Source organism: Centrocercus urophasianus, unplaced genomic scaffold, assembly GCF_019232065.1.
Source record: "Centrocercus urophasianus isolate 14NV4802_14NV808 unplaced genomic scaffold, USGS_Curo_1.0 seq_9, whole genome shotgun sequence".
NCBI classification, from domain to species: domain Eukaryota; kingdom Metazoa; phylum Chordata; class Aves; order Galliformes; family Phasianidae; genus Centrocercus; species Centrocercus urophasianus.
This window is the reverse complement of record NW_024885532.1, coordinates 24,682,983-24,709,478: the sequence shown is the minus strand read 5'-3', so window position 1 is coordinate 24,709,478 and position 26,496 is coordinate 24,682,983. Positions and strand designations below refer to the sequence as shown.

Here is a 26,496-nt window from a genome sequence, read left to right as displayed (position 1 = left end):
ATTCCTTATAAGCCAGGTTAATATCCGGTTTTAAGCTACAAAAACCCATAGCATATTGCTAACTTGTGTGATTAGCAGTTGTAACACAATTACAAGGTAGATCTTTTCTTGCATCCAAGCCTGGGGCCCCCAGCACAAGTAAGACGTGGAACTCTTGGAGGGGGTCCAGAGGAGGGTCACTAAGATGAGGAGCACCTCTCCTATGAAGTAAAGTTGAGGAAACTGGGCTTGTTCAGCTTGGAGAAGAGAAGGCTCCAGGGAGACCTCATTGGTGCCTACCCATATTTGATGGGAGCATATAAACAGGAGGGGGTATGACTGTTTACGAGGGTGGATAGGGGTAGCAAAAGGGGGAATGGTTTTAAACTGGGACAGGGGAGGTTTAGGTTAGATATTAGGAGGAAGTTTTTCACACAGAGGGTGGTGATGCACTGGAACAGGTTGCCCAAGGAGGTTGTGGATGCCCCATCCCTGAAGGCATTCAAGGCCAGGCTGGATGTGGCTCTGGGCAGCCTGGTCTGGTGGTTGGTGACCCTGCACATGGAAGGGCCGTTGAAACTGGGTGAGCATTGTGGTCCTTTTCAACCCAGGCCATTCTATGATTCTATGATTCTACTGTTGTTGTTTGTAATTGCTAAAGTCTTGTTATACACTTATTCATTATTTTAGCTACTTCTCTGCATGGAGTTTTGACATCTGTGGGCTCTTTGTTAACCTGGCCTCACAAACTACATCAGCCACTTCAAAAAGCTGTTTTATGCTCTTTATGGGAAGGGCACTGTTAGCACTGACTTGGCTAGTCTTGTCCCCATCCCTTTGGGTTTACAGACCAAGATCCCTGTGGTCTTTTTTGGGCAGAAGCGTATCAGCTGGTGTTAGAGAGATCAGTGTGGAAAATGGTAGCTAGGACATACATGGATTCCCATGGGAGAAGAAGAAGAAGGAATGAAGTACAAAAGCTAGAGCAATCTCCTCCCTCCTACCTTAATAATCTTGTCTGTCCCCGAGGTCAGCAGCCATCCTCTAGTGGCATCAAAGTGTACATGAACTATGTTGTGCTTACTGTCGTGGAAAGTAGCTGTGGGCGCCCGCCTTGAAGAAAGAAATCCCAAATCAGAAAAAAACCACAGCTGCCAGGTATCAAGGAAACAAGCATTTGAAGCAAGCGCTGACCTATTATGCACTGATGGGACTTCTGCTAATGGGACCCAGGACCACCCAATGGCTGCTCGTTCCCCAACCCTGCAGCCACTCGGGCCACTCAGGCCCTCCCAGTTACAGGCATTTTGTCCCACTGCAGCTCTGGGCTGCTCGGTGCCCACACTTACTCCTCATCCGTTATGGACTCGTGGCAGCTATCGCAGACCCTCACTTCAAACTCAAACCCCATCAGCGGGATGGAGGAGCGCTTGGAGCTGCACTTGCCGCAGACGGCCTTCCCGCATTTGCGGCAGTGGTGCTGTGGGAGACAACACATGAAAGGACATCTTCAGCCATGAGCCTGGGGACGGGTCGCTGCTCTGCTCCCAGCTCTCCCATCTCACTTTCGCAGGGCTCGGCTGAGGCTGCAGCAAAAAGGAAAGCTATTCTTCCAATGGGAGATGAAGGAAAATGGTCATCTTCATGTACACCCACTTCCTCCTAGCCATGTCCATCTTTTGAGTCTCTCTTTGGGGAAGTAGGGACTACACCCCCAGTGAGCAATAGGTATCGTATTAAAATACGTCAGCTCAAAGTAGGACAGGGTACACTGGTATAACTCCAGAGCCTCACCTCAGCCTCAAAGTACAAATACATTTGTCAAAGTACAAATACACATCGCCTGATCATCTCAGTCAACCCTGCTGGCCATTTTCAGCCACTGTTCAGCACCATCGTTCCTGCATTCTGATACTACCTGTATTCTGTTTTCTCACACGCTGACTGCATAGGACCAAAGGGCTGCCATGCCTGTCATAGGAGAGACAGGCCCTGTGGTGACAAGCAACCATTAAATAAAGGGGAAAGGGCAGCTTAACTGTGACCCAGCCACCTGTTTCAGGGCCCAAGAGGTCACCTTTTCCTGCCTTTTCATGCCCCTCTCCCAGACCATAATCCACAGCCCCCTCCTGTTGGGCAGGGATGCGCAGCAGTATTCCAAGCAGAACAGTAAGCCTTTTCCAACACAGCTTAAACAGTTACAGATGTTTACCCAAGCCCATTAAAAACAGCTTTAGTTCCAGCACGATCTCCAAGAATTAGCTGCAAATTTTTTTCTACAACAGATTCAGATGACAATAAGCAAAATCCCACATGGCAAAAGCTACAGACAGCCCCAAAACAATTTATTCAGCTCAGACTCATACACTTTTTTTACATTTGCTATTGGGACAGGCTGTCAAAATTAAAAAGAAAAAAAAGACAAAAACTTTCTGCTTCCGATGAGCATGAATCATTAAGGGGAGCTCACTGTCCTGTTATTGCTAGAACAAAGAGAAAGTTCTCAAGCCTTTATAGGAAAAAAAGACTACCATAACATACTATGAGAGAGAAGGAGCCTAACTGTATCATATTAACACAGCAAAGGGTCCATACAAACCTGCCTGAGGCCTATTTTCTTACTGTCCCACATTTGCTTGAAGTTCCAGAAGAAAGGCTGGTCACATTTTTGACAGGAGTCGCTGTCCAGCCACTCAGGGGTCTGCAACACACATAGGTGGGGGAGATGAGAAACAACTTCCACCGGAACCCAGGGACAGGATAAGGAAGATGTGATGGAGTGCAGTAATGTGGTCAGCTCAACTTGATTACAACTGCCCACTGATCATTTTACCCGATCAAGGTAAGGGCATGCAGGAGGAACACTTCTCATCCACCACATGAAGCAGAGTCTGATTGTAAGTCCATAAAAATAACCCAAGAACAAATAAGCCTCTCCAGCCTCTTCAAGTTTGGAACTTAGTATCTACAAATGCATATCTTGTCTGGACAGCATTAACCATCTGCACTGGAGGCAATTAGTACTTCCAGTATCCAAGCTACTCCAAGAGGCACTCCTGCTGTTGAGGTATCTGTGCTGCAAATCTGACAAGGCAGGCAAGATGAGGTTCTGAAGAAGCTTGAAACCCAAAACACCTTTTTTCCCTGCTTTCACATACAGACGATGAAAGGAAAGCTTTCTGTTTCCTAATTCCACGTGTAGATTTGCACTCATGCTGTGGATGAAGTGGGTAAAAAGATTTAAAGAATATAAAGAAAATATTAAAGGCCTTTCTCCCTCCTGCAGCCACGTTTTGCTGTGAAGAGTAGCAAGGATGGATTCCCTGCAGGGAAGCACTCTCACCAGACACTGAAGGAGCTCAGGAAATGCCTGAAATGGCAGGAGGGCTTGTGGAGGAAGAGAATGACCTCCTCCCCTACAGTTGGGCCCCCTGACACGTGCCTGCTGGTGGACATTCAGTGCTTCTCCCCACAGAGTTCAGGAAACACAGCTTTGGACGCGAGACTCCAAGAGTCATGGTTCCTGCATTTCCAGACAGCCACCAAAATGATCCAAAGGATGGAACATCTCCCCTACAAGGAGAGGCTGAGAGAGCTGGGGCTGTTCAGCATGGAGAAGAGAAGGCTCCAGGGAGAGCTGAGAACGACCTTTTGGTGTTAAAGGGGGACTGTAAGAAGGAAGGGGACAGATTCTTTAAAAGGGTCTCTTGTGATACAACAAGGGAAAATGGGGAAATTCACACTGTATATAAGAAAGAAGTTTTTTACAGTAAGGGTGGTGAGGCAGTGGCACAGGTTGCCCAGAAAGGTGGTGGATGCCCCGTCCCTGGAGGCACCCAAGGTCAGGCTGGAGAGGCTCTGAGCACCTGATGGAGCTGTAGGTGCCCCTGTTCAGCGCAGTGGGGAGTTGGACCAGATGGCCTTTAAGGGTCCGTTCCAACTCAAAAATTCTATGATTCTATGATTTGAACCTTCTCTATCTGTCTGTCCATCCATCTGTCCTATTTGGGCTTAGCAGGAGTTCTTGGACAGGGGATGACTTCTTCTCACCTCACCAGCAGTACTAGATCCCAAGGACAAGGGTTCAGCCCAAAGTGGTGTTGGTGAGCAGGTCTGTCCCATCCGCAGGGAGGGACAACCCTCCCAACGCTGCCTCAGCATGCTCCTACCCAGCCCCAACTGAGCAAAATTAAACAAATACCAAGTCAAGTTCAAAGTGAGGAAGCCCCATTAATAAACTGCATTTGGCTTCTTCCATACTGTCATTTAAAAAGGCAAGAAATGCAGCTGAGATTGAGAATTAAAAATACTATGAAAGCCAGACAAAGATAAGGGAAGGTGGATGGAGACCCTCAGATCCCATGGCAGTTTTGACCCCCAGCACTAAACTCAGTCAACTCTGAGCTTCAGCTTGTTGTGTCAGTTACTTTGAATGCTGTTCATACTGTAGGGGCAAATCCCTGTCTTTTGTATCCACAACAGTCTTTTAGATTAATGTCTACAGATCTGCATCTGAACAGTACTCATGAAGATGTTTTGCTTGTGACAAGGAACTGCTTTGTAGTCAAATAGAAACACAGCTTCCAGCATTTTTCAGATGTTTTCTTCTCACAGCTTTTTAAAAATAGATAAAAATAAGGAATCAAGCAACAAAATGGCATAATTCACTCCAGTGCAATCGCAGAGACATGGGAAAATCTCATATCAAACTGAAGACAGCACACATCCAGTGGGGGGGGGGAAAAAACACTTATATAAGGGGAAAAATAGCAAAGCCAACATCCAAGTATCTGATAATCACATCTCAAGGGTTCATGTTTTGGAGGTGGTTTAACACAGTGGTTGCCCTGCTGTGCTATGGATAACAAGAATGAGCCCACATTGCCATAGTCAGAGAGCACCACACACATCAGCACCTGCTGCTAAGCCCTCCTGTAGCTCATTATACTTCCCCTCCACTTTTTAACCAGCCTTCTCACATTATTGCTGTCTGTTTTGCAACCAGTCTTAACCCTTAGTGCAGTCTTTTGAAGGCTGCCAATAAGTAAGTTTTCCATTTCTGGATGTTCAGGCTGCAGCAAAAAGGAAACATCTGTTGGGAGGGAGAAACCCACTCTGCTTTTGTTTCACTTTTGGAGCTGATGATATAATCGGCCATTAGATTAGCAATTAAAGAGAGCCAAATGGAATGCTAATTCACAGGAAAAAAAAGGGAGCAATAGTAGCTCAGTTCCTGCTTAGGTCTGTTTGAGTAGGTTTTTAAATCCAATTTTCCACTTATCTTTTTTCCTTGCTCAAGGGAGACGTGCACAACCCAGGGAGACCAAAACCTTCATGGAGAAGCAGCAAAGCTGATTACAGATTGTGTTGCCAAAAGCAGCTGGGAAAAACTTGCTGCCCTTATCCTTCCTTACTTTTCTCTAATCTTAATTACAGTGGTCTTCCCCACTACGCACTAGAAGGAGCAGGTAAAGGGATGTACCCAGACGTGTGTTTCCAATGCATCTCTCCCAGCCACAGCCCCACACTTGGCTGGCAGTAACCTTGCCCCAAGTGACCCACCAGGGGTATTCAGGGCCTCAGCGCCCACCCACAGAAATAGGGCAGAGCATTAGGAAAAGCTGTTACCCCATGCAGAGATTTTACCAGGATTTGCCATGTTCAGGGCTAGGGCTGGAGCCTGACTCTCTCGCTCGTCCTGCTGAGTCAGGTCTTCAAAATTGCTGAGAGGAGGCTCTTCCCACAGCACAAAGACTTGGGGTACATTTTGCACTTGCTTGCATCCATTGGCCACACAGCACCAAGGTGGTTGGGAATGTGTAAGTGAAATCTTGCTGTCTGTATCAGCAACGCTGTCATCTACCCCCTTCCATATGGCTATACCAAAGGGTAGCACGGCCCAGTAGTAGCAGGTGAGAGTGAAGCCACAAATAAATGTCTTTTCAGCAAGAATAAAGGAGAAACCAACACTGGGTTGCACATTTCCAGAGATAACAAAGAACTTCCTAGTTTCGTTTTCTTAACAAAAATCCCAATAATTATCAAACCATCCATTTACCTCTGAAATGACAGCATTTCTCATTGTCCTTAAAAATAAAGCAGAACATCTCACATCCTTAGAGGACACCTTCAGAGCAGTAATGTAAAGGATAGAAACCATTTTACAGCCTACTTAATACACATTTTCTGCCAGATAATTTCCCCTGTACCACATTATCAAAGGCATGGCATAATTGCTGTGTAAGAACTGGAGCATATCCAACAACATTTTTAATGGCTGAAAAGTTCTTGTTCTAACTGAAAGTTGCACACGTTAGAAAGGCCACTCACTTCCCAAGACTGCTTCAGACAGAATCAGCAAGAATCGTGCCCCTACCTCCTGTCTTTCAACATCCATGTTCCAGACCACTATTCCCCCGTCGGCACCACAAGAGATGAGCTGCCGAGTGTGGTGAGCATAGGAGAGAGACTGAACTTTATCGCTGGAAAAGAAACAACGCAGTTACTAATCAACCATTTAAAGCCAGCACAAAAGTAAGGACAAAACATACAATAAAGAATCAAGAACCATGGAATCGTGGAATGGCTTGGCTTGGAAGGGACCTTAAAGCCCATCCAGTCCCAACCCCCTGCCATGGGCAGTGCTAGCCAGTAGCTTAGGCTGCCCAGGGCCCCATCCAAACTGGCCTTGAGTGCCTCCAGAGATGGGGTACCCACAGCTTCTCTGGGCAGTGTAAATCATTCAGTTGCCTGCATGTTTTTCCCCCCCATTCTCAATGCACTTTCAGTATTTATCAGAAGCAAATTGGAGTCTTTGCTGTCCAGTTGGAACCAAAATCAGAGTGCTGCTCACTTGGGCAACATCCACAAAATCAAGGACCTGTTCTGATAACTGGTTGCGCTGCTCCTGAAACTGCAAGTTGAGCTGGGAAGGCAAAACAGACCTGAAGCTTCAGGGCCTTTCCCAAAGCACATCTGAGTGCATAAATGTAGCCTTAGTAAGGTACATTCTCTTCAGTATGTTAGTAACAACACTTGATTTTGGTAAATCTCTGCAACATCTAGACATGAAGCGCTAAAGAACCACTGAATCTTTTCTTTTAGCACTAATAAGCATTATAAAAATAATACAGGAATTGGTAAATTGTTTCTAAGCCTTCCCAAGGTAAGGTAGATGATTTAGTTTATTTTCCCTCTTTTAAACAAAAAGCTGCAAGGGAAAAACAATACAGCTTAAACCCAACCTGCTGACTCTAATGTCACCAATAATTGGAACATTTCTTGGTCCCCACTGCCATCAGGCCTCTATGCTACACTGAGCCAGCCAACAGCCATGCTATGGATTAAGATCCAGATGCTAACTTCGTACTAAAAGATCTAAAAATTTCCATTGCAGTAAGTGTAGTAGGGGTGCATTAGCTAGCATCAGTGTTATGGTATGAGGATGATCTGGGGATTTCACAAAAGCTCTGCAGCACTCTGAAATCCCAGTGGCCCAACAAAAATGTCCAGCAGAGTGCAGCATCACTCAAGAGAAATGTATGAATACACAAGAAGCTGTAAACACTGTCAGACCAAAACGGCCATGGGATTTTGCCTCTTCAAATCAGAGCCTGGCATGCTATTCCCTCATATATGCTCTGTCAATGCACTGAAAACCTGCTGTAAGTATTTAAAAGGCTTGGGAGTCATCACAGCTAGTGACACTCTAATTTACTCAATGTCCAGAAGAAGATTACTCTTCTTCAAATACATCTATTGTACTAAGCAAATGTGTGGTCTGTATGTGCAAAGATGAAGCCTCTTTGCATTAAGGAGATGCTGCAGGCACATATGGGTAAAGAACATTCCTTATATTTCAGGCTGCAGGTAAAGTGAGATGGAAAACACATGGTTAACATGCAGCAAAACGGGACTAATTGTCCAAGCCTGATGCTCCCTCTAGGGGAAGGAAGGAAAGAAAAAACCTGACGCCTAAAAAAGAAGGAATTTTCCCTCCAGCTGTTCTCATTTGTGGAACCCTCCTTTCCAACTGAGGTGCAGACATAACACACATAACACTCTCACATAGCACACTCTGGACCATAGGTAACTGTGCTTTCTTTCACTACCTTTTGAAGACTATCACATCAGCCTGTGGTCTGGATGCTGAAAAACTTGCTGTAAGCCATTTATTCTCACTGTATAAAGACCAAGGGGGGTCACACATATAAGCTAAAGCCATGTGAAGACTGTAACCTCTGGGCTGTTTTTGCTTCCACATGGGACAGGAGGAAGGGCTTTGAACGTACTTATGTCCTTGCAGCTCGATGGCTGTTCCTTTTCTTCCTCCAATATCCCACATTATAATGGAATGGTCAGAACTGCCTGAGAACAAAACTCTCTGTATTGGGTCCCAACAGAGAGCAGTGACACCACCTGAAATAGGAGATTCATAGAACAATTAATTACAGAATGTAGCTTAACATGTTGATACATACTTAAACATTATTTAAAAAAAAAAAAAAGAGTGATGAAAAATGTGGGTCTCTCTAGCAAGGGCCGTGCAGCCACTGTACTGGCCATTTGGTAAGCAGCAGCCTAGAAATCCTATTGAAGCCATGCCCTGCCCTTCTGTAGCCTCGTGTGGGCAGAATGGGCAGCAGAAAGCCACCATATGACGGTCACAGTGTGATTGCACAGCTTTTCATCTCCATCATCCCCTGGAGAGAGATTTTATTATAGAAGAGAAGCAAGTGGGGAATATTATCAGCAACCTGATCTAGAGGGAGGTGTCCCTGCCTATAGCAGGGGAGTTGGAACCAGACGATCTTAAAGGTTCCTTCCAACCCAAATCATTCTATGATTCTATGATTATGGGCATCTTCAGTGCCTTAGCACATGGATTGAACTACCTTGTGATTGAACTACAAACACACAATCAAAGAGGAGGGATTTAAAGAGAAGATGCTGAGCAATGTCCACAATTTTTTTCCATTACATGGCAAGTTCACATCCCAGGGCTGCTGTTTTTAAAGTGTGATGAAGCACAAGTCCAAGTAGTGAAGCAATCAGCCAGCATCCCCAATAAGCACATCCAAGATACACCTAACCCACTTGGGCAATAGTATCCACCCATGTGGGTCTTTCCCTAGGAAGCATCTTTCCCCCCAGAGTTACTGCGACTTTTATCCTCATTCTGCGTTAATGAGCTACTGATCTATTGGCATTTACTATCTATGGCATTTACTACACTTTTCAAAAGTTTGATCCCTTTCTTGTTTTCCTCAATAAAGAACAAGCTTTCCTGACTGATAGTGACAGTTTAATCTCCCTTTCACGGTCCTGTTTCACAGGATATAAGTTATAGGATATATAGTTATAGGATTCACCTTGATGCTGAGCACAGGTGAAGAACCAAGTAGGGTCTCCTCCTCAAGCCTTACCTGTGTGCCCCTTAAATGTCGTCACCAGGCTGCAGGACTCTTGCTCTAATTTGAGTATGGTTACTTGCCCAGAATGATCACCAACAAACACGTGCCGGGTTTCCACATCAAATCTGACGTATAAATGCTGAGGAACACACATTGTTTACACAAGCTATGCATTACTCTTAATGGCTTGTTAATCCTTTTAACATGAGCGTTCTACAACCTTGTGAATAGCACTCTAGTCTCAAGGAGATAAACAGCATATTTTTAGGTATTAAACTCATAGTTGTTCATATCAATAATGCAGTCTCCCCGAGTTAACCCAATCAGCAAAGAAAAAATAAAAAATTTACAAAACCTTGCAATAAACCTTTTGCCATCAATGAGAAGTCTCATCTCCCCAGTATCTCCAGCTTAAGTTGGACGGTGTTCATTCTTCCTCTTTCCCTGTGTTGAAAACAACTGTTTTCAACCTCTTCATTATATTTAAGTATGCGAACAAAACTCCTATCTTTTCTCAGAACACTGCCCAATGTCACAGAAGTCCTCCAGAAGAATATGTTTTGTCTAGTGGTTGGCAACCCTGCACACAGCAGAGGGGTTGAAGCTAGACAATCATTATGGCAATCCAGGCCATTCTATGATTCTATGAGTATCTCCTTAATTTTTTTTTAATACCAATTTGGTGGCAACCTGGTCATAATGCAAGAACTAATCTACCTTTCATGGCATATTTGGCAAATGTTGGCTACATCAGATGTACCATACACCATATTCTAAATGGAGTAACATCCACCTACAGGAACCATCTATCTCAACAGATTCTGACTTCATTTGATTTAATTGCACATTTAGATTACTTATTGCTTATTTAAGGAAAAGTTGCTTCAACTGATCAAGTGCACACATGAACTGTTGGGGAAAAAACCCACATCCCAGGTTCTGCTAAGTTTTTCTGCAGTATTTGTCAAAGGTTGTCCTTTCCCCTGCCCTCCACCAGCAGGATCTGATGACCCAAATTAAAAAGTCCTCCATAATTTGGAACCTCTTGCAGCAGTCTGCCTCTCTAGGGAGCTTTAGGAAAGGCAGAACAAACTCCTGCATTGCATTTTCTAAGCTCTTCAGAAAATTAACTAAAAATGGAGTTCACCCTGTAGACCATTTAGATCAGTTTGCCCTTCATTCAGCCTGAGATTACAATGCAAGGCCATATACTTCACTTATTTAATTCTGAGGCAGTCTCATTTCCTGCAAAGTAGCACAACACATATCATCTACACCACATATGCTACGGGCCACTAAAAAGTCTGTTTACGCTAACCCCTGCTTCCAGCCTAAGAGCTCATACTTTTCCACATCCCTTTTCATTTGCAATAAAGCTGAATTAATATTTCTTTTATTGCTAGGCAGCTGGGGCAGCTCTAGGTGAATAAGGCACTTGAGTGCCATTTCTGGAGCCATTTATTCTTTAGTTAGCTCAAATTCCCAGTGCACAGTGGGCTGCTCCAGAGTGAAGGACGAGTGCTGATTATTTGATATTAAAGCCATTTAATTCTTCCCATCGTGCACAAATGCACACTGACCTGATCACTGACCCACTTTGTTACCATCATTTCTCAGGAAAAAAAAGAACATGCTGCATGTTTAAAACGAAGGCCCTGTCCTTATTTATGGCAGACCACAACAGGTTGCAGATTGCCCATTGTTTCGCTTAGACCTAAATATGCCACCCCGCATTAAAGAGGCGAAGCAAGGAGAGCGGACAGTTGTTTTGTGTGTTTTTGTTTGTTGGTTTTTTTTTTTTACATTGGCTTTAGAGAACAGTTTCTCACAAAACACTGAACCTACGCAGGGCACAAATGTTGGAAGACAGTTAGAAATAAAACCAAACAAACCAAAAGCAAACAAAGAAGTTGTTTAAGGGCCAAAGGGCAGCGCCAACACGGAGGGCTCAGCAAAGGATACTGCAGGCCGCAGGCCCCCGCGCTGGTGCGGTAGCCTCCCAGCCGCTGGCCGCTCTCTGAACAGTGCCAGGTGAAGTGCTTGTCTTGGCCGGTGCTCAGCACCCACTCCATCTCCAGGACAAACAGAATCATGATGACCCTGCTTTGATGAGCTGAAAATTAAGCAGACAGACAAGTAGTCACACGGCAAAAAAACACACGGGCAGTGGACCATTGGAAATGCCATCCCCTTGCAGCCAGCTCTGCCATTTCTTCTTCGTCTGCTCACTCTTTCCTACAGAAGAAAATGGTGTTCAATAATCCTACTGACCTGAGCTACCATGTAAATAAGGTTCCTCCCCTAAATTTTAAACACTGGCTTGAGGAAGAAGAGAATCAAAATTGATGTAAGCCACTCTGAAAGTAACGCCTCCTATTTATTTCCATGGAAACTACAACAACTACAAAGAGCACAATAACACTATTTTGTAGACCAAATTCTCAGCTACAAAACATTATTTTTCAACATAGTCACCACCGTTTGCTGATTTGTGTGGATGAGCTGATTGAGACCCTCTTCATTACGCAGTATGACAACTGTGCATGCCTGTCCAGAATTTTGGGGGGTTGGACTCAATGATCTCTGGAGGTCCCTTCCAACCCCTACAATTCTGTGATTCTGTGAATATTGCTGGTCTTTTGCATTGCTGTCGTCACTGCTGAAATGCACCACTCACCATCTCACTGTGCTCACACTCTCTGTTTGGTCTCCATAAACTTTCAGCAAGCATCAAGTGTCAGTGGGTGCCATTTTTTCTGCATGGAAGAATTCAGTGACACACCTTTGCTTCATACACACTTTTGATATGTCATTTTGTCAGACTGCCCCTCAGCTGCCATCTATTACACAGCAACAACATGGAATGGAATATTGGTGGGGAGGTTCAACCTGTACTTCCATCCAGCCAACATCCATCTTTGACACTGTGGGCCAATGTAATAAAATAGGAGGCGTTACTTTTTGGAGTAGCCCTTGTAATTCATTCCTTGCATGCCTACAGGAGCCATCCATCTTCTCAGATAGCACAAGTCTTCTTTTCATCACTGTACCATAATCCACAAAGCTGCCATTGTGGAAAACACTCCAGGTTGTATTTAAATCTTCTTTGAGCTGGTTTTTAGACAGCGGAGCAGATTCTCATGAAGCAGCACACAGCCAGCTCCAGTGGATCTGGCCATGGATCGTGGTACCTCAGTGGAAGGAGGAGTAATGCACAGGCACAACCCTACACCAAAAGGAAGTTTTAGATCTGCATGGGAACCAGCTAAAAAAGAATATGGAAAACAATAATAAAAAGACTGAAAAGATCACAGCTGGGCAAAATGAATAAAACAGATGAACGAATAAATTTCTGCTGCCACCTAAACAAAGTCATCAAAAGCTTTTCATTAAACCAATGGAACCCAGGCTTGTATAGAAGGATTTCTGTATGAATGACCACTGGGTCTGGTTGTGAAGTGCTGACTGAGATGACTTTTTATTAAAACAAGTGGCTTGAAAGACACACAGAATTATTACCAGCTGTAAGTGAACAGCGCCTGCCGTGCTCCTCAATCCACAGCTTGCTGCTTTATTGCTGTTTTGAGACTCGGCAACACGTGTTGCACAAAGAGGGCTGCTTGCGTTTCTTAGTGTAGAAGCTGACACACTGGAAACATTAAATATCTCTGGAAGCATAACAACCACTCCAAACCCTCTGTTTGAAATGCAGAGAAGTTCAATAAGAACAATGTGGAAAGATTGCTGTCTACCCTGCACAAATATAAAGCATAGATGAGAGTCGTGATCAAACTCTACAATGCAGAACAAGTTATGTTAAAAAAAATACAAGGCTTTCGAACAGATCTCTCTACCTTCAGATTTTTTCGCTGGGTAAGAAACTCAATGATCCCCATTGCACTAATGCAGGGCTTCATGTATCTGTTGGTCTTCCTGCAAGCACCTGCATGAGCCAGTCAGTGCAGTGGGGCACTGCAGAATGGGCCATGCCGGTATCCATGCTGATGCAAGGACCCAATGGGATCACAAACATGTCCTGAGGGCTTGTGTGCCCCAACAGTGCTGCAGACAGGCCGAGGCAGTGCCACAGGACTGCAAAGCTCGCTGTGATCAGGCTGTTCAAGGCCTGCCCAGAGATGTTTTCTTTACTGACGATGGAGACGTGCCAGGCTCTTTGGACAACCTGCTCCAGCGTTTGACCTCCCTCATTTTGAAAAACAAAAATCCCTGCTATCTAATCAGAACTTTTTTTTTTTCTGTGTTGCAATCTCTGCCTGCTGCCTCTTGTCCTTTCACCGTACACCTCCAAGAGCAACGTGGCACTGCCTCACCTCCCTCCCATTGTGTGGCTGTAGACCACTGTCAGACTCATCTCAGCCTTCTCTTAACACCAAGCAAAACCAACCCTTTTGGACTCTCCTCACACACCACGTGTCCCACCTCCCTTGTCAACTTGGCAGTCCCTCACTGGCTCTGCTCCAGGACTTCCTCATCCCAGGAGCCCAAAACTAGACACAGAAACCTCATGAAGTTTAACAAGGTGTTCAAGAAATTTGTGGGACCCATCACACTAAATACTTTGCAAATATCCAGTGTCTGTTACCATCATTACTGACTCGGCACTGATGTTGGTAAATGTTCAGCTAGGCTGGCTTGCAACTCATGTTCAGATATCTGCTGCTAATGCTTCTACAAAGCAGGACCTTTTGCTAGAAGTACAGCACGTGGATGGTGAGGCAGTTCTCGCTCTGCTTTTGAAGGAGAAGATGTTAAAGAAATGCACACATCTTGTGGTGGAAGTGGAACACAAGATAACTTTGCTTATCCTCCTTCCCCAAAAAGAACTCCCAAATTCAGCACTGCTGCCCACACATTAGCTGGTGCCACCACACACACTGATGTCAGAAATATATGAACCAAGTGAAAGCCTGGTAGAGGTCACCTAAGCTGGGGAAGAAAGAAAGGACAAATGCAGGCAGGAAGTCATTTGGCATTTAGAGAGAATGTGATCCACGTGAGGCTTAAAGAAAAATTGCAGAAGTTGACAGTAGGGCAAGACAGAATGCTTGGCCCTAGGATTAGTATAGACTCAGAGACATGAAGTAGCAAAAAGATGGTGGTCCTTCATTCATAGAAGGCTTGGCTGCATACTGTGCGCAGACAAAGGTGGAGAAAACACTTCCAGTACTGCTCAATGCAGCAACAGCACAAAGGAGAAGTGGAATGGAGGGCAGCTGTTGCCATGGTACAGGAAAAGTCACAGCAAGCAGCAGGCCAGTGGAGAACGGAACCCACATGTGGGGGAAGATTATGGGGTAGGGAACACAGAGAAGCAGCAGAGAGGAGGAAGATGCAGGTCCATTTGCAGAGGGAAGGTAAGAGCAAGCAGGACAATTACATTCCTAAGAGAAGGCAGAAGCAAGCACTGGGCAAAGAGCAAACCGGAGAGATGGAGGGCCATGCCTGGAGAAAATAGGCTTAGTAGTAACAAAGAAAAGGGATGGACTGTGAGCATTCAAGGTAAAGGGGATGCACAGAGAAGTCCAAAATGTGCAAGAAAAGTCCAAAAGAAGAGGTTGTACACAGGGAGAGCAGTAATAAGGAGGTGGCATGAGCTGGCCTGAAAGGAGACGGGACACTCCTGAAATGGGAGGCTGCAAATGGCATGGGGCAGAAATAGATCCAGAAATCCTACTGAGTGGAATAATCATGCAAATAATTAACAAAAATGAGTAGGAGGTAAAGCAGAAGCCATTCTTTTTCATTTCCTGTGAGAGGTCAATGTCCCATAACTTGCCATGAAGTACTGAATTACAGTGCCACAAACTTAACCTCTTTGTTTTGATCCCTTTCAAGAAAGAGGTTTCGCAACTCCAGGCACAGCCTTGCAACACAACTTTCAAGGCGCCATGCCAGCCATGTCCTGGCTGCGTGACACCAGATCTGGCCACAGACTCCTGCCAAGAGTAAAGCACAGCCTATGCACATGCACCAGCAGACTATTTGGCAGACATACAACTGGCTTTTTAAGACACAATTAGTGCTTTAGCCACTAGAGCAGCTTCAGCTATTTAGAACAGTGCCTCATTGTTTCCTACCCATCCCATCCTCTATACTTTTATATGGCCGTATTAGGAAGGTGTACTTCATGGAGAGTTTTTTGTGGAGGGGAGTCACCACACACAGGTGAGGAAGGCTCATCTCTGCTGGATCATGGCATGCCTACAGAAAAACTACATATCCCTTCCCTGAACACTCTCCCAGACAGTGTGGTGCAAGCAGGCACCCTCTCTTTGCAGCAGTGTCTCAGCAGCACTGCTGCACTCCATCCCCAGTGATATGTCCCATAAGCAAAGATGCAGTGTCAGGATGGAGGCAGCTGTGCCTACCAAAGTGTCTCCTGGTTCATGGTATGATAAAACTGTAGCAGGCTGTGAACAGCCCTTCACTGAGTCTTTTATTCCAAACACCTTTCCTGTAGCAAAGAACTAAGATCTGCCTCCCCCCTTCTGGCCACCATTCCCATCTGCAGCACTGGCAACAGTCTGCCTTTCTTAAATGGGGATGAGATATGAGAGAAGAAAAATGCATCTCCAACAGCACCTGGGGGCACTTTTTTTCCAAAACAACCATTTGCTGATAGGGTTGGCGATGCACAGAACGCAGAACATTAGACCTACTGCTTCTTTAACCCCTGTATAGCAGGGATTACTATCCAGATACCCCTCCCACATTCAAATTTAGGAGATGCCAGCAGCCTGGCTCACCACACTCTGTTCTCCCCACCCAAAAAGAGCACAAGAAGGATGTGGAGCAGGTCCAGAGGAAGGTCACTAAGATGATCAGAGGACTGACTGGAGCATCTCTCCTATGAAGAAAGCAGGCACTGTCTGTGGTCTCTGACTGCCATAAGAAAAATGGCTTCTGCAGGTTATGGTTTGCCCTAGACCTGAAATGATACCTATTCTGGGCAAAGGTGTCACTTATCTTGCCCTAAAATAAGTACACAGCTTTCAAATAAAATCTTCTAACATGTTGTCTGAGAGTCCAGCACCTGGCACGACAGTCCTCCACAGTGGCAACCTCTGCCTCCACGTTGGTCTCACCAGGAGAATGCCCATGTGTGCATGCCCTGTCCCTGGAGGTGTTTAACACCAGGTTGGATGGGGCCCTGGGCAATGTGATCTAGTTCTTATCTAGTGGCTGGCAGCCCTGCGTGTGACAGGGGGTTGGGGCTCGATGATCCTTGAGGTCCCTTTTAACCCAAGCCATTCTAAGATTCTGTGATTCTCTTCATACCTTTAAATCTAAAGGTTACAAAGTGATCCCCAGAGCCTCCATTTAGAGATTTAAATTATTCTCTAATTTTTCAAGATACAGAAACTCAAATACATGAGTAAATATATATGTGAAAGGTACGAGAGAGATCTCAAGCCAACAGGTCAGAGACTTCTTCAGAAACGCGATTCTTAGCATATAATACATCACTCCTCAGTCAAACAGCAAAAGAGGTGTAGAAATAAGTGGTAGCTATTATGTTACTTTTATAGGGATACCTGACCTAAGTGTGGTGTCCTCTAGAAGTTTAGTAAGGATAAATAGCTATGTTTCTTACAACATCCCACTAACAAATGGCCAAGTGGAATTAGAAAAGATATGGACCTTTTAGTATGGCAGGTATCCACTGATAATATTGAGATTACTAAAACAAGCATTTACTGAAATACAACTGTACTCGTCCCAAAAGCTACAACCCTAAAAGACAGTCAGCTTTCTAAATAGATTCATTAAATGCACACTATTAAATATTAAAAACTAATGTTCCTCTTCCCTCCACACATTTGGATTTTTGACGGCTTGCTGTCTACGATGACATTCCTAAAGTAGACTTCAAATGAAAAATAGAGCATGAAATAGCTCAGTAAGTCTTGCAATCTCAAAGCACAGTATTGATCTATTGATAAAAACAGCATTTATATTAGCCTGAAAAATTACAGTAAAGGAGAATATTTCGATTCTCGCTCCTGAAGAGCACATTAATAAAAATTAATGACAATACAGACTAATTAGCACAGATCATGGTTCTTACCCTGGTAACTCTTCACTAGTGTCATCTTGTTGTAATCTTCTGATAAAATGAATTCCTGGGGAAACGGAAAGAAGAAGAGCAACACAGAAACAGGGGTTAGAGATGCGAAGTGTCCAAGACTATTATCATTTGAATCTGTCTGTGTTTTTGCAAATTTTGAGTACCTCCATCTAAAAACCCCACAAATCATTTCATTTTTTAAAAAGGCCTAACAAAGCCTCATGAGTGCTTCTGAACAGAAAGGTGGAGATAAAAGAGGAACCATTAAAAAGAACTTAAGAAGCTGGCAGGATGGCTGGCTACAAATAAGCCAGTGTACCACAAAGCAGGAGACCTGAATGCCAGCACACAGCAAACATCTCATAGCTCAGGATTGCTGGAGCAGATATCTGTGCATGCACCCAGCTGTGTGCACATCTGCATGCACACCCCCACCTGAACCTCGGGAAGCTCCAATTAAATTTGTGAGAGGCCCCTGGAGATGCTCTCTCCAAACTATGTACTAATAATCCACAAAGGGGAAAAGTTCAGATTTCTGTTCAGAAGTCTCTCAATACTTCAGGCAAACAAACACAGACGTTCCTCCCCACCTTGATTTTATCTCACTATTAATTATTATTTATTCTGGTATCTTAGAAGCAGACTGTCTTGCTTTGCTGCTGCTCTGCTGTGGCTACCAAGCAGTAATGCATGGGCACAGGGTGGCTGCCCAGGGACAGGCATGCAGAGTGACCTAGCTTGGCTCTCTCTATAGCCAGGGAAGAACACCCTACAGGGAGATGCTCTGCAGTCCTGCTGCCCTGGTGCTGCTGTTTAACCATCTTTAAATTGGCTTTTAGAGGATGCGAATGATGAAAATCAGCAGTAAAGAGTCTGTGTGGAGGTTTCAGCTCCTGGAACAGTCCCACGTGGTTAAACAGAATGAGCACCTGGGTGTTCCTGCTGCTTATTTTGAAGGAGAGAGCTGTTCAGAGTAGGGGAAACAGTGGTCACAACACAGCTTCTGCAGCTTCACTTGGGAGGAAACACCTGGCAAAGGGTGAGCCCTGCTGCACCACTACATGAACTCGCTTTCAAATTGCCCTCAGGTAATTGTGTGCAGCCATCCTGCTGAGAGAAATGTGAGAAAGAACAAGGAGCTTGAAAACACATCGCATTAAATTATTTAAAACAAACTATGCAGAAGCTCCCTGGGCTAATCTAGCTTGGGGCCAGCAGTAAAACCTAATTTATTTAATCTGGAAATAGTGTGAAAATAAAAGGAACATTGTAAAACACAAGATGAGCTACATTTTAAAGTTGTGCAATATCCATGCATAAGCACTGCCAAAAGCACTGACAGAAAGGACTGGGCTTCATGAGCCCACGGACTACTTTTAAGGCAAATCAAATGTTTAGTGCTGAAGAGTATGAGAATACATTCTAACCACTGAAGCACTGATATTTACCCAACTTTTCTGATCTGGAACAAAGAGTCATTCTACATATCCTGTGGGGTCTCCATGTAATCAGCATGGCTCTCCAGCACCTGGACTGTCCCTAATACACCATAATTCCTGCTTGGCACCAAGGTGGAGAGGCTGCTACACGCATCTGTTGGAAACCTACAGGTCCCAGCTTCCAGGAAACAACAGTGAGTGGGTTGAGGCAGCTATGTATTGCGCTGTTTCTAGTTTTCTGCTTGTAAATCAGTAATAAATATGTTGTCTTGAATTGCACTACTTCACCTTCCACTCCTTTATTCTTATCCACCTCCTCTTAGCTTTCCTCTGGCAGCTGAGGATTACAATGAAGGGTGTTATTTAAATAGTGGTGACAAATCAATTAAGTCAGCTGGATTTCTATACCAGGGTCACCTTAACTCTGCAAACCACAGAGCATTAAAAATCTGCTATACCTCCCTACTTACTTACAGGGGAAGTGGGTTTAATTAACCACGGCCTGAAGAAGGTTAAACCGACACACAGAATGCTTCTCTGCAAAGCCCACTTGAATTAAAGACCCTTTTCTACGAACGTTAACTGTCTGCTGATGTTGCCTGAAAAGAAACAGCTTTAATTGCTGCAACACGTGGTGGGAGAATATGTTTGTCTTTCCCATCCTGGTAGTGAATACAGATTGCACCGGGGTGACACACAGATGCAGGTGATCAGAAGTGCAGAGGTGAGGAACAATGCTTTTGCATTTTGCCTTTGACAAACTTGACATGGCCGTTCTGCTCAGTTATCTGTGGACAACTTATTGGAAGGCTGAAAAAGTCTCCCGAATCTCCCTGTTGCAATGCAGTGAATCAAAACACAATGGCAATTAGTAAGGTTAAGCCAAGTATTGATTAGGTGTGCTTTAATACAAGCCACGGTTGCATGTTATCGATAGAGCACTCTATCTAAAGGGATGAACACAGTACAATACGAACACAGTTCCATTAACCTGAATACTGGATGTCATGATATTGCATGTTCTTCTCTCCACCTCCCCCAAGATTTCTTGCATCTTATTTTCTCCCCTGAAAGCATTTGTTACTTTGAGAGTCATCTCCTTTTCACATTTTCTAATTTTTAAGTTCTTTCATTTCTTGCTCCCCTGTACACAGTCACTTGTTTTTCTACTGCCCACATTCCTCTATCCCTCTCAAGGTTTTAATTACATCAGTAGACAGGTAATTTAACACAGGGCACCTTGCTCCATGAATTCATGCCCTACTGCACATACACTGTGGCTGCTGCCCTACGGAAACATTGACTGTATCTTTTTAACATTGTACCAGCAGAAACTGGTTCTTATCCTTCCATACATCAACGTTTCACACTTCTCAGAGCTGCTGATGCTTCAGTTCTCATTAGGCGGTTTTTGGGCACTTCTTAATGAGCTAGAAAGGCTGAGGTCAGCCACACAGCTCACACACAGCTTGTTAAGAGAACAGGGAAAGATTTGAGTCTTGTGACAGTGCTTATGCACAGGAGGGCCTGTGACACATCACAGCACTTGGAATGGAAAAACCAAAAACCTTCCTCGCAGGGATTAAACATTTTTCTGGTAAGATCATCCTCTGCTCTTCAGAGGGTTTTCTTGTGTGTGGATTTGGTTTGTTTTTTTTTTTTTTAATTTTCATTTTTCTCCTTTGAGTTTCTCTATATGTTTCTTGCAATACTGAAACATTACTGATCAATCTTGTCTGTCTAAGGAAAGCTTATTACTATTACATCAGTGGAGTAATCAGTGCTATGAAAGCCCTTAAGGTGAAGTCCTGAGCATTTGCAAAGGCCAACCCAATGCCCACTGCTGTACAGAGGCTCTCAGCTGCACCTTCATTGAGCACATCTCCCTCACACTGTACCACACACACACCAAAAACTTCCACTCTTGATTTTAAGACTTCTATAAGTCTTCTATAAGACTGCAAATATCACTGGTGTTCTGTTTCGAATTATTTGTGTTAAGGTAAAGAAAACACATACCCTAGTGCATGTCATTTCAGAATCCTTGGCCGTGCATGCTGGCTGATATGACACAGAGTCAAAAGAAGAGCCATACCCTTCCAGAGCTGCAGGTGGACATCAAGTGTTGGATGACGAAACAGAACTAGAGACCTCTGCATTGGCAACTGAATCCCATCTCAGAGTTAATACTTTTTATTTATTACCTATTCACAGCCTCGCTCCCACCCCAAGGAATTTACAGTCTATACTCTGTTAGATGATGCCATTTTGACAGCACAGTGTGGATCTTTGAGGCTTGACTCGATCCTATTAATACAAGTTACTGACAGTGCTCTCACCGTATCTTGCAGAGAACAGCAAACTAGCTTCAGAAATTGAGAGGAATGAATACTCTTAAATCTAATGTCAGTGACTATGTCTACATCTGCTGCAAAGAAAGGTCTTCAAAATGATTACAGCATTCTCACTTCATTAAATGCAAAAATCAGAATAGGATAGAAACTATTATGCTATTTCTTGGAGAAAAAAACACACTGAACTTCCCACTGTGGCAGAGGTGCACACCAGCAGGTAGAGCCTAGGTGTTCCTAGTACTCTTTACAGCCAAGCTTGTGGACATCTGCACGATCAGATGATGTGGATGATGAATCTATATTAAGCACCATCCCCAAGAAAGAATTCAGACAGCGCTGTTCCTTTGACTTGTTTTCCTTGTGGACCTTCTCCAAGTATGCAACAACTTCATCTGAACACAAGCAAGGTCAGATAAAAAGTTCAATTTCATTCAGTTTCAGCTACCTAAAAACTAAATGCCTCAGTTATATCTTCAGAAATAGCATAAGCAACATGGGTATTCCCAAGGGCAATTCATTTCTCTACTGGCAGCAGAGCCTCATGATTAACTTTGTCTAGGAAGCTAACTTTTAGATGAAATTAAGCGGGGAGTTGCATCCTGGCAGTCAACTCTCCTATTTATTTCAAGTGATAGACCTTTCCTTGTTGCTTGCTATAGTGGTATCAAGAAACTTGCACCCATTAAAATAATATTTTCTTCAGAGGAAGGAATTTATGACTGCAATAGTGTCTTTTGGCTTCCAAAAGCAACCTGAGGCAGCCCCTAAGACAAAAAGAAATACAAGTGCCATTTATCCGAAAAAAGGGATTGCAAGGCATAAAAATGATCACAAGAAACTTTTTTTTTGTGCTTCAAGTACTCTTGCTTTCCAAGCAAGATGCTTGACAAACTTTCACTCAAGAGAGAAGTGTACTGTGCTGCACGAAAGTTGATGCAGCTTTCATGCTGAGAAGTTACAAAAGGTTGAAAACAATCTCTTACTTTTACTTCTACATCTTTGTAGAAGTAAAAACTGTCAGTCTGTTTCTTAAGGAGAAACGGGGCCTAAAACCTCACTTCACTGTGGCTTTGCTGGAACATCTTTATCTAACAACAGCATTGCTGCCCATCCTTCTCAAAAGGCACCACAGGCATTTCTGGGGTGACAACCAAAAGCCACATAACTTTACAAAGTTTCATATAAAAGGCAGTTTCACTTTCTTATTCATATTTATGTGTGAAAGTAAAAGCAGTAGCACAGAAAGATGAATTTGACATCATGGGAGCTATATTAGCTTATGCAGCCCTTGCCATGAGATCTTCCCTTCCATACAAAGCAGATGCACAACACCTTTCAGAGCTTTTCTGCCCTGCACGCAAGGTGCTGGAGCAGCTGACCAATGCCCAAGTATTTCAAGCTACTGAAGTGAATTGTCTGTGCATTTCTTCTGAGTGTTACACAGTAAAAGTGCACTAAGACCACCTTGCTGCAGGAAGGTCTCTTACTCTGTAAACAGCGTGCCCTCCTTGTACACTTTTGTGCTAGACTAATTTTACTCCTGTATACATGCTTAGAATGGCCCTCCAAAAGGTGCTTGTAACCTACCCTTGAGTATTTGGTGTTAGATTTTCCCTAACACCTATATATAGCAAGGACTTGAATGTCGGGCTACCCTTCCTCCATCTCCACCTTCAACACATCTTGCAACATAATACAGTTGTGGCTTCTCTTGCAAGCCTTGGGTTTTCTGCAGAGGGAAACTTTCCATCCCTTGTGAAAGTTTGCAGAGCATATTTTCTGCAAAATCCTCTACTACACAGTTGCTTAAAGCTAGTAGGGACAAAATGAAGCAACACAGACTAGCCCTTCCCTCTCCTATTGACTTGTATTCAAAAGAAGGGCAAAGGAAAGCAAAGTGTGGCAACAAATACAATGTCTTAGAGGTGGCAATGCATACTAAGAAGTACCCGAAGTAACATGTTGGTTTACCACCTGCATACCTCATTACCCATCTTTAGCTCTAGAATGGAAAATACTTGACCCTGTTCAGACTCTCTGACTCTTCAAGGCAAAATGCCATGAAGATAAAGGACATCTCTTTCATCAAGCTGGAATACTTAAATGCCTTATTTACAGTTGCCTTCACATTCCTCAAAGGCCTGGTGAAAACAAATGCGTCCAGTAGGACTGGAAAATTAAAGCTATTTCGGAGAGTGGGAAGAAGGGAATTTCAGAGGTGCAGGGAATTCTCTGGCAGCTGTCCCATCTCCTAGATACAAAAGGAGAAATCTCCTTCGAGCACTGAAAATCTCTGGTGCTGAGCCATTAATAGCTTTATGGGTCAAAGCCTTCACATCTTTGAAACAGCTCATGGGCAATAGCTAAAAGGGCTACACGTCCCATCCCAGATACCATCTTGGTTTAGTGCAGACAGCTGCCCTTCTGTCAACCTATGGACATACATTCAGTTATAAAGCCCATAAAGCAGCGACAAAGCAGTAAAATCAGAAATGACAATAAAAATGGTCTTGAACTGTAGATGTCTAATGATGGGGCACAGGTGAGAAGTCCCTCCCTGACCCCTAGTTCCTTTCTGTATGGCAATAGCATTTCATCAACTATTCCACAAGAAAAATCCAACTTTTAGAGAGTCAATTGCTACTCTCTATTCCAAATCTAAATGACAGGCTCTTGTTTTGATATCCCGCTTCCTTTCCATACACACAGATCTCTGAGATGTTAATAAACCAATTCTTTCAGCAAGAGCATTGACCTATATGAGCAATTACTATAGAGGAACTGAGATGAAAACAAAATCTGAACCCTGAAACTTGGAAAAGTAGCTAAATATAGAGCAGAAATTCATCTTCTGCCTCTCAAACATTATTTTTCCCCTCTCAACTGCTGCTTTCAGAAAACTTTGGTATGGCATGATTAACAAGACACTCATTTAATAAAACAACAGCTGTTCAGCTGTTTTTTCTTTAGTTCTTTTTGCTATTTTTTTAAGATAGATGCAAATTAAGATTGTCTGTTTAGTTGCCTAATAAATATTGCAAACTCCATTCAATCTTTATGTGAGGGCTGGAGAAAAATTTGGAGTAATCTATCACTTTCCACACTACAGCTTTAGATCCACTGCAGTAAAAATTCTCTCTCCCGAACGCTAGCAAAAATATCCTCACCCCATCACACATATACTTCTCGAAAGGGAAGCGTTTCAACTAGAAATCTTTGTATGTACTTACTGAGATTGTACCATTGTCTAGACCTATGGACAGCCTTCTGGTTTCCGGGTTAAAAGACATGCATGAACATGGAGCTGAAAAAAATGAACATGATGATGAAGTTAACAAAACTGCGATTTTCTTGAAGTTCTGGAAAGCTAAAACTAGCCAGCATGCTTCACCGTGCTTCATCATTTTGCCCCCTTCCAATAGATAAACATTTTAAAAAAAACAACAGTGCCTTTTTGTGCCATTCATTCATCCTATCCTATTAGGGCATGGATTAACAGTTATTTATTGCTCCAGTTTCTTCATTTTTCCTTACGAATGCTTTCTGAAAGTGGGCATGAGGCATGTTATACAAGAACTGTGCTGGTATATCCATATGAGTGGTACCTGACATTTCAGTACACATTTTATATTTATTTAGCTGAATAATTTGGGCAGTTTTTATAAAAACAAAACAAAACCAAGCCATTTGCCTGCCCTTTATCAGCAGTAAAAGAAAATGCTGGCAAAGACTCACATCCTACACCTGCAGTAAGAAAGTGAACTTGACTCATTGTTAACAGGAGCTGACCTACCAGTCAGTACAAAGAGCAGTCAGTCCAACTGCTCTGTGGTCATTTCCCCAGACAACATTATTACAGTATCACATACTATGGCCAAAATACAAGACTCCGTGGAAAACTTGCCACTGATTCTTAGATCAACACTAATAAATATCAGGATACACTCTTAAACTGCTCATAAATCAGTCCCCCTAGGATATAGAGAGGTTTGCATACAGGGTAAAATCAGACTTTTCTTGTAATAACTCAAGTGATATGCTTGGTTTAATCAAGATACTGTGAGGCTGCATTTAGAAGGCAGGGATTGCTTTTACCATCCAGCACAGCAGCATGCTGTCCCCACAGAACCCTTCAGTAATCACTTCTCAGCACTGTGACTAGGGACAGGCATCCATCCCCTTTCTGTAGTGGTAAGACCATTGATCAAACCATATTTGTGTAATAGATGTTGAGTGCAGTCAGACGTGCTTTTAATTCTTTTCCCCTCCTTTTTAGTTTCTTCTCTCCGCTGTGATTACATGCAGTGGTTTTGTTAGTAACAGACTCAGAGTTCTTTGTTTTACAGTGCCATGTATTTGCTATATTCTCCATTTGAACAATGTCTTACCTACAGTTGTACAGCTCATAGCTCAGCAGATCTTTGTTAGTTAGCAGCTGAGCTATATCACAGCAAGGAAAGCCTGTTTAACAGAACTATTCTACCTCTAGCACTGCACACCCCTAATACATTTCCTAAGGGATAACTAATTGCAAGCAGGAAGCCAATCACATTCACATCAAAGAATTAAATTAAAGAAAAGGCTTCAGTTCAAGGGAACTGCTGGAACAGAAATGCTACATTATGGCTACTAACAGTAATGAAATCATTCCTTTCTGTACCTCTTCTTCAGAAAAGGCAAACTCAAAGCTTCCCTTCATATGGTGGGACACTGCTATGATACTGAGACTTCCAGATCATAGTGGAATTAGGATGTTGTAGGAAAAAAATGACAGAGACAAAGCAATTCTAAGTAAACATCATACCCTTTTAAAAGGCACTTAATACCAAAACAGGCATATTCAACATTCCAGCTTTAAAATGTCAAACAGTGTGCATATGTTGAAAAAACTATCAGTAACTCTGAAGATGACAAACAGTTTACAGAGAAAAACTCAGTTAAATTAGCTATTTAAAGTATGCTTCTTCCAGATAACTCAAAGCACTTCAGATACAAAAGCTACAAGCAAATATGAGACACGCTGCTAAATAAAGGCCACATTTGAGTTCCAAACCCACATGTTCTTTGTCACAGCAATGTGAAGATACTTCACTATAATCATGTTCCTAAAGGAATTCTTAAATAACACGTACTCTTGGAAAAATGAACATCAGCCCTAGCTGCACTAATGCAATTGAAATGGCACCAGTTGCAACCAGACAGCAGCAGCTTGTACTTTACAT

At 43.3% G+C, this 26,496-nt stretch overlaps 1 protein-coding gene across 1 annotated transcript in view; it reads right to left on the bottom strand.

The window, feature by feature from the left end:
- The window catches only part of WDFY2 (WD repeat and FYVE domain containing 2), a 65,616-nt gene that overhangs the window by 2,762 nt on the left and 36,358 nt on the right, over positions 1-26,496 (bottom strand). Inside the window, exons 3-11 of the mRNA XM_042839251.1 lie at positions 24,505-24,578; positions 17,482-17,536; positions 11,355-11,505; positions 9,405-9,517; positions 8,271-8,397; positions 6,356-6,461; positions 2,579-2,680; positions 1,329-1,459; positions 984-1,092 (exon numbers count right to left, since the gene is read on the bottom strand). Of these exons, the coding sequence (XP_042695185.1) occupies positions 984-1,092; positions 1,329-1,459; positions 2,579-2,680; positions 6,356-6,461; positions 8,271-8,397; positions 9,405-9,517; positions 11,355-11,505; positions 17,482-17,536; positions 24,505-24,578 (968 nt within the window). The remainder of the gene's footprint in view (positions 1-983; positions 1,093-1,328; positions 1,460-2,578; positions 2,681-6,355; positions 6,462-8,270; positions 8,398-9,404; positions 9,518-11,354; positions 11,506-17,481; positions 17,537-24,504; positions 24,579-26,496) is intronic.